The 8,524-nt window shown below is 34.0% G+C and overlaps 1 protein-coding gene across 1 annotated transcript; it reads left to right on the plus strand.

Moving 5' to 3' along the window:
• Window positions 1–2,227: 2,227 nt before the first annotated feature.
• On the plus strand, window positions 2,228–7,436 carry LOC101978992 (aphrodisin-like). Its single transcript, XM_005371995.1, has 6 exons — window positions 2,228–2,284; window positions 2,709–2,848; window positions 4,117–4,187; window positions 5,582–5,692; window positions 6,386–6,487; window positions 7,399–7,436. The coding sequence occupies exons 1-6, from the start codon at window positions 2,228–2,230 to the stop codon at window positions 7,434–7,436; spliced, it is 519 nt and encodes a 172-aa protein (XP_005372052.1).
• Window positions 7,437–8,524: the final 1,088 nt, after the last annotated feature.

The following is an 8,524-nucleotide window of genomic DNA, read 5'->3' on the forward strand; positions in this document are numbered from 1 at the left end:
TTCTTTTTCCTTTTTATCTGTCACTATCGGGAGTCTGTCACTTTATAAACTTTACACTTTTCTTTTAAGCATTAACTTTATTTTATGACTGTCTATACTCTTTCTCTTCTCTCTCCCAAGCCTACATATATTTCTCCAACACTATGACTCATTTAGAGGTCTTTTTAACTAGATTTGTCTTTATTGCATATCAGTAAATGTTTTCTGAACAGAAGCACTTCCTAAAATGCTAAACACTTCTTAAAAATTTATGCTGCACCATAGCTAGGTCAAATATGGTCAATCACTGCTTGTTCCGCACAGTCTAAAACTTAAGCTGCGCTACTGCTATTGTATATATGGTACTGCCTACTCACTGTGCACAGTCCATCATGGTGGAGCTGATTGTATCTCTGTGCCTCACACACCATCCCAGTTCCCGGGCACAAAGCTAGCCCACATTGCCATCAAACAAGTTGCAACATACTGCTCACAAACCCTACTGAAATGCTCTGTAGTGGGGACTTCTGCCTGAAAATTCTTCTGTCACACTGGCAGAAGAACCCAGAAATGTGGCATTTCAAAATGGCCCAGCTTTTTTCCTACTGTGGCTGAATCAGGAATACCTCTCTAACAGGAGCTGCGGCACACTGCCAGCAAACAGCTAGAAGCTGTGTTATACTGTGTATTTTATTTTTATCTAGAATTCATTTTCAAGCCCTCTCAGCTTTTATGTGGATTTAGTTGTCACATAGGTGCCGATTGTCTCAAGGAGATCACTTGTTTGTCCTGGCCACCTAGGCCCAAAATAATCATACAGAAACTGTTTTCATCAAATTACTGCTTGGCGCATTAGCTCTATCATCTTATTGGGTAACTCTTATATCTTAATTTAACCCATTTCAATTAATCTGTATATCACCATGAGGTCATGGACTACCAGCAAAGTTTCATCACATCTACCTTTGGCTGCAGATCCATGGTGTCTCCCTGACTCTTTCCTTTTCCCAGCATTCAGTTTTGTCTTCCCCACACACCTAAGTTCTACCATATCAATAGGACAAGTATTTTCTTTATTGATTAACAAAGAAAAGCAACAAACAGACAGAAGGACCTCCCACAGTAGGGCTGACTAATTTATTTCAATCACATAGTAATCATGGGTTGTCAACTGAAAATGCCAAAGTGCTAGCTATAGGTTATTCCATGTGTCAGAGAGGGAAGCCCCAGATGATAAACAAGTTCTGCAGAGTCCTGGTATACTTGTTTTTTTTCTAGAAATGGATGACAAGGCCTTGTTTTTTTTTTATTTATTAAAGATTTCTGTCTCTTCCCCGCCACCGCCTCCCATTTCCCTCCCCCTCCCCCAATCAAGTCCCCCTCCCTCGAAAGACCAAAGAGCAATCAGGGTTCCCTGCCCTGTGGACTCGCTGAATATAGTGGACAATGATGACTATTGAGAACAATGGTAAAGGCCTTGGTTTTGATGTGTAAAGATGTCAACTGGGCAGGGTGGTTCCTTGCTGTCAGAAATGTAAGCATATTTTGAGCTTGAATGCAGAGCCCATTTGCACATTGTACAGTTTTTCTGAATGTCATTATTTTATAGACTGTTTCACTTAATTTGTTTCCTTTTGATTAATGATATCTGTATGTATTGACAGTAGACATCTATCAGCTTTTCTTCTATTATTTATATAGTTAGCTTTTTGATATCTCTTGTAGCTTTGTGCCATAGCTTTTGAATTCATTCTACTGGAAGAATAAAGTAGTCAATATATTGAAACACTTAAAGGTAGCACAGGATATATAAACACATTTATAAGAAATCCTTGTCAAGTTTTAGCATCTTATCTTCTAATAGTGTGGTTGCTTTGGCTCATTTAGCCCAGGCCACAATTTTAAATTATGTGACTTTCACCCACCAGTATAATTTTTAAGGCAAAATGATTTCTTAAATGTTCTCACAGGGATAGATCTTTTTTTCTGACAGGAATGCTCAATTAATCATCCCAACAGACCCTGACATTTAGCCTAATCTTATTAGTTTAAGGATATGAGATCATATGCCACAAAATAGGGTCAAAGAAGAAATACTGGAAAGATGCAGGTTGTTGTGGTGCAGAATTATTGGTTGTTTCCATGAAACTCCCTGTAACTAACTGTATAAAAATCTAAGTCAGTTCATTTTCTTCACAACCAATATCCTATTTTGAGCATCTGCAGAAGAGTAATGGCAGGCACCACCATGGTAAAGTTTCTACTGCTGGCTTTGGCATTTGGTCTGAATCATGCTCATGCTGAGGTAAATTCATTTGGTCTGTGAATAGGTTTAATGTTCTTCAATAGCTTACTTCTGTGGATATGTTGTGTCATTCAGTTTGTACATGCAAGTCCATATTCAAAAAATAATCTGGCTGACTTTTACTCAGTTATTTTTTCCAGCCAGATTTCTCAAAGATGAAACAAATTAACTAAGAAAACAATGGGTCGAATTTACAGAGCATAGGAAGCCAAAATGTGAGTAGTTCCAAAAAGCTTCAGGTTTAAAACGCTATGTATATTGAGTTATCATATTACAATTTACTATTTTTCATCCCTAGATTCATAATCTTGAACTAATAAAGTTTTATTGATTTATATTTTTAGTAATTTTACATATTATCAAAGATTGGGATCAGAGATGTCAGTGTCAATTAACATTCTAATGGTATTTGTGGTTTGTTCAGCTTGAAGGAAAGTGGGTTACCACTGCCATCGCTGCTGACAATGTGGACAAGATAGAGGAAGGAGGACCTATGAGATTCTACATGCGTGAACTTACTTGTTGTGAGGAATGTAGTCAAATGGAAATCACATTTTATGTCAAGTAAGCTAACTGTCAACGGTGTAACCTGAGCAGACTGTTTACGTTCTATAGAACTTTATGTTGTTAAATTTACAGGAGAATGTTCTGTTTCTGATCAGGAAACTGCAAATCTTATCTTCAGAAATGTGATTATGTCATTCCATGATGGGTTAGCTCTGGGCCCCACATGAAAGTTAAATCTGTCTTCAATTCTATGAGTGTTTCCTGAGAAATCCTTGTGGCTAGAGCCCTGTGGTTGAATTTTATTCTCAAAATTTAGAATCATGAGACTCTAAGGATTTCACTTTTAGTAAGTCAAAAGGTAGGTGTCAGCATTTGGGTTTAAACTCATGCATGTTATATTATTTTGCCACAGTGCCATAAAAAAATTCTTCCACAAACAGGTCAGATAAATCTAATTTGCAAATCCAGGTCTGCTGTTTTAAATTTTTCTCTCTATATATTGTTATATTGGTTAATGAATAAAAAAATAAATACCTTGCCTTTTATAGGGCTGAATAGAGCTAAGTGGGGGAAAACTAAGCTGAATGCTTTGAGAAAGAAGTCAGAGTCAAAAAGATGCCATTTAGCCGCCAGGGGGGGAAAGACATAAGTTGAAAGCTTGAACCTTGCCAGTGGGCCACAAGCCTTAGGGTAAAATATAAAGTACTAAATGGGTTAATTATACATGTAAAATCTAGAAAGTAATATGCTTAACTGATTGGCTAAGCAATGATTTAAATAATATAGTTTCTATGTGATTATTTTGGGTCTGAGCTACTGGGAGCATGTCTCTGATGCTCTAGTTTCAAAAATTTTCTTTCTGACATTCAGATGACAATGTTCAATGAAAGACTGCATAGGACTGTAAGAACTTAAAATAGTTAGAGCCATTAATTTGTTCTAGTCACAATCGTAGTTTTAGGTTACACATAAAAGCATTTAAACCACATTCATAAAATCCTGTGTACATATTATTGTTGGTCTAGAAAAGGAGAATTAACATATTGAAAATCATATTCAGTGAATAGAGAAATTCGGACAAGGAAGAAAATAGAGTCTTCATAGCACTTGGAAAAATGCCACAAATAAAGTAATTCATAGGTATGATTAGAAACAGAATGATACTTTCTAAACAAGAATTATAAAATGTGAGGTAAACAGAGATTTGTTTTCTCTAGCTCTGAATGCTGTTCATAGATATTAAATATCTCAAGTTCTTTAAAACCTGAAGATATTTAATATGAATTCACAGGATAAATACCATGATTCCTCTGTTTGATTTTCAGTGTGAATGACCAATGTTCACAGACCAAAATCACTGCATATAGGCAAGAAGATGGAAACTACAGAACCCAGTGTAACTATGGAATCTGGGAACTTCCTCTATAAACTAAGCATTGTGGATGAACACATACATGTTGATACCTCAGCTACCCATAGGTACATGGACCTAGAATAATTTTGGTTACTAGGAAAGTTATCAATTTTTCCAACCTACTGAGATATGCTAACAAAATATCTCCAAATAGTTTCCTGCATGAAAATTTGTTTCTAGATCATATTCAGTGTCCTTTCTTTCATACAGTATCTCAGATTGTTATTGGACAAGCCTACCACTCCCTAATAGGTATCTCAATGGACTCAAACATCTTTGAAAACTTCATGATACAGGCTATCAAGTAGTTATATTATAAGGATTATCTATCATACTGGATTTGTAGAGAATTTAAATTAACAGTACTATTTTAAAGTTTCCTTTTCTTATATTTTGTAAAAAATTGTAACATTCAGATCACTGGATGATAAAATACACTTTGAAAAGAAGTTAGGGGAAAAACTGTTTAAGAATTTCAAACTGACTACCTCAATATTGCAAAACAATTGGTAAAATAATAGCAACACTGTTCAACTGAATGATGCACAGCATAACTTTTTGTTGATTTTAAATGAAGAGAAGGTACATTCTTTTGGTAAAAATAATGCTTTTCTAACCTTACATAAATATTAAAAAGCAGTCACATAATAGAAATGACCAAATACTTAAAACCATTTATTTTCCTGCGAATCATTTTATCATTCAAACAGTATCTGTAAGTGGAAATATCATACACACACACACACATACACACACGTGAATGCACACACAATGGAAAGAGAGGGAGATAGTAAGAGAAATAGAGAGAAAGGGAGGCATACACACACAGAAACATTCATAAAGAGATTGACTCACAATATGAATGTCTAGTAAACTTAAAATAATTATTCTTACATTTTACGTCTATAAGCTTACAAGAAGAAAATTGTTTTTGCATATTTCTTTTTTTTTGGTTTTTTCGAGACAGGGGAGTACAGTCTCTTTTTGGATATGTAGTCATTTACTCACCAGGCCTTATTATGGTATAACACCAAAGGTTTAACTCTCAGGAAATTGACAAGTGGCCTTTTGGATCTGGTTGAAATGGGAAGGAATACCCAACAGAGTGATCCCACAGATATTGACACAAAGAATTCAGAAAAAAGGGAAAGTGTATGTACCTAAGATTCACTATCAGGTTTAAAGAGTGGAACTGATTGGTCACCACGTTATGATGGGATAAATAAAATGAATATCTTTGCCCACATTTGTCATGTGATAGTGAATCAGAGATGACTGCTTGAGTCAGGGTCAATATTAATGTTTTGTCAACAGGTGATGTCAAACAAAGTAGAAAAATGAGTGGCACTAACTTTTGAAATGTGTCTTTATTGCAGTTGAAGGTGATCATGTATTTAAACCTGTGTTTGCAACAGAAGACATCATAGTCCTTGCTGGTGATAATGTGGATAGAGCTAGCCGGAGAACAAAATTGATTTTTGTTCTTGGTAAGAATAGTAGTGGGTTTTCTGAAACAGTAACAAAAGTATAACCCTGTAAATGAGAATTAAGTCATATTCACCCACCAAATACAGTATCATGGTATTTTCAACTCCTGCCCACTAAATGACAGTCTGTTTGTTCTGTGGACCAACTTTTACATTATACTACAATTCAAGTAGCATGGTCATTGAAGACTAGGAGAAATGGGGGAAGGCTATTGGAGGAGTTTATTTTCATGTTTCCTTACTGGAAAAAATAGAGTAAATATTATTTTCACAAAATTCAGACAATTTTGGGTGTCATTTGGTTGTGTGTACTAAATTAAAAAAACAAATTCTAAAGTATAGATTCGGGAGAAATGTGATGGTTCCATTGACAGGCATCATGACTCTCCAGTGTTATGTTTCTGAAAGTGGATAGGACTTTGATGAGCGAATTCTCTAGAGAAGGTTCTTTTGTAAATTCTTTGTTGTATTATGAAACCCTGAAAAGAGATGTCATACCAACTTTTAGACTTTGTTTAAAGTGTCCGTGGAACTTGCAAAAAAAATTGTTGCCTGTATTGATTCACCAACTGTAGATAAAATTGGAGCAGTTGGGATTTTCACTGTATATTGTGGTGGGAAACTAAGGACACAATGTAAATTCTCCAGAATTCTACTGAACATGTCTCTGACATTGTGATTCATACAATGTAGTAAAAGGTCAACCCTTGACTCCTGAGCAACATGAGAAACTTGAGGCATATGTTGAGGAACGTAGCATTCCACCAGAGAACATTCGAGATGTTCTGGCTACAGGTATCCACAAGGAATATTTTTATCCATAGCATTTTTATATATATTTATACATACATATATAAAACACTGCACATTCATAAATACATGTATATGTACATGCTGACTTTGTCTCTCTATGTGCTCTCTATGTATCTATGTATCTATCCATCAACAATGTGTCTACATATCTAGTCATTAAAATCCCTGAGTCAGATTATGTCTAGCCATATGCTTTCTTTCAGTTGCTATTTCGAGCAACAATCCTTGTGGAGCTGTTCTCATATTCGTAGGAGAATATTTCTGTCAATTTTATCCCATTTATGTTCTTTTACAGATACTTTTCCTAAATAATGACCTTCTGTAGGTGAGTAGAAACATTAGCCATGCCTAATCATCTTGATATTTGAATGGATTTGTTCTTATTACATAAAAAATTTGAGATAAGTATGTTACCAAAAGAAAAAAAGAATGTGAAATCTAGACAGTTTATTATTAGTCTTTTAAAACTGAGAATCTTACTGTAACAAAAATGAAGGATAGCATATTTCTATTTATAAAACAGTTTGAAGGACATTTATCTTACTCAGAATTGTTAAATTTTCTATATTGAGGTATAGTCCATTTATTTATGATTGTGCCATATGATTTATCACAGATAAGGTACAATCAAGTTGATATTTTCAGTATATTCCTTGAAATCACCCAAATAAATTTTTATGTAAGGCTAAGGAATGTCATTATTTCCTGTCAACAGTGCTCCTATAGAATTCAAAGCACAAGATATTGGTGATTCTAGGGAAGAAACTGTTCATATGCAATCCCTTCTCTATACTCTATATTGTTATGTTTAATTTTGTATTCATACATTCAGAAGGGTGAAAACTTTCTTGTCTGGTAAACCATGTATGATTTTTGCTTTTATGTCTGCACAGATGACAACATGATGAGAATTATGTATCAGTCCTCTTGACCATGAAAACAGTATCACATACAAATCACCATTTCTTTCAAAATAAATTTTCCCCTTGCCTGTGAAGTCAGGATACAACATTCCAAATTTCTGACTTACCTTTTTTCTCTTCTTATGATCAATGAGTTGTTCTTTTTTTGAATGATTAACTAAAATGTTTCAAGAAGCAATAAGGACTTTGTGAAAAGGATCTCAATTAAAAACCCCATAAACACTCACTAGCTAATTAAAATCACCACTCCATTGTAGCAAATGATATCTGTATTACTAAAACTTATTGTAATAATTGGAAACTTTACAATTACTAAAGGGCCATATGCAAGAACTCTGCAGAAGTGAATTGTATGATGCTCTTATTTACCTTCAGCTGAAAATTAGTTATTTGCAGATAAATGGTCATAACCCTTTAAAATATTTCACATAACAAACTCTTTGTTTCTGCCTCCATGTTACACATTATTTAAAACAAAGAATGAAATATGTTTTCAATAGTTCATATGAGGAGATTATCTCTTGTTAATTGACTTCAGTAAGCAAATGAATCAGGATATTCTTAAGTAGTGTACATATGTGTCATTATTACTTGAAGAATAAATTCATGATAATGATATTCTATATATACCAATCCCTATAAATATGCAATTATTTATTACAACTTTCTGTTTGTTATACAATGATTCTTTATAATACACTTAACCATTAAAATAGAAAAGGAAATACAATCTTCTTTGAGGGCTTGGAACAAGGAAAAAGAAAAGCTATAGACAGTGTTGCTATATCCAGTCTCTCGTCTAAGGCTATAACAAAATCAAAGTACATTCAATATACATAGGCAACTGATATGAATAAGATACAAGAAAATATTTTCTTGTTAAAAAACCTGTTATTTAACCTTTCTTTGTGTGTCTTGTAAAACAAAATGTTTTCAGAACAAATACTTGATTAATGATTGATAAAAATTCTGCATATTCAATATACATTTATATCACTTCACCTCATTCTCAAAATAATTACTGATGCCCCCACCTCTTTTCCAATTCCTCCAACTTATTCATGAATGTACGTATTTATTTGAAAGTATTTGTGAA

Source organism: Microtus ochrogaster, unplaced genomic scaffold (genome assembly GCF_000317375.1).
Source record: "Microtus ochrogaster isolate Prairie Vole_2 unplaced genomic scaffold, MicOch1.0 UNK151, whole genome shotgun sequence".
Lineage (NCBI taxonomy): Eukaryota > Metazoa > Chordata > Mammalia > Rodentia > Cricetidae > Microtus > Microtus ochrogaster.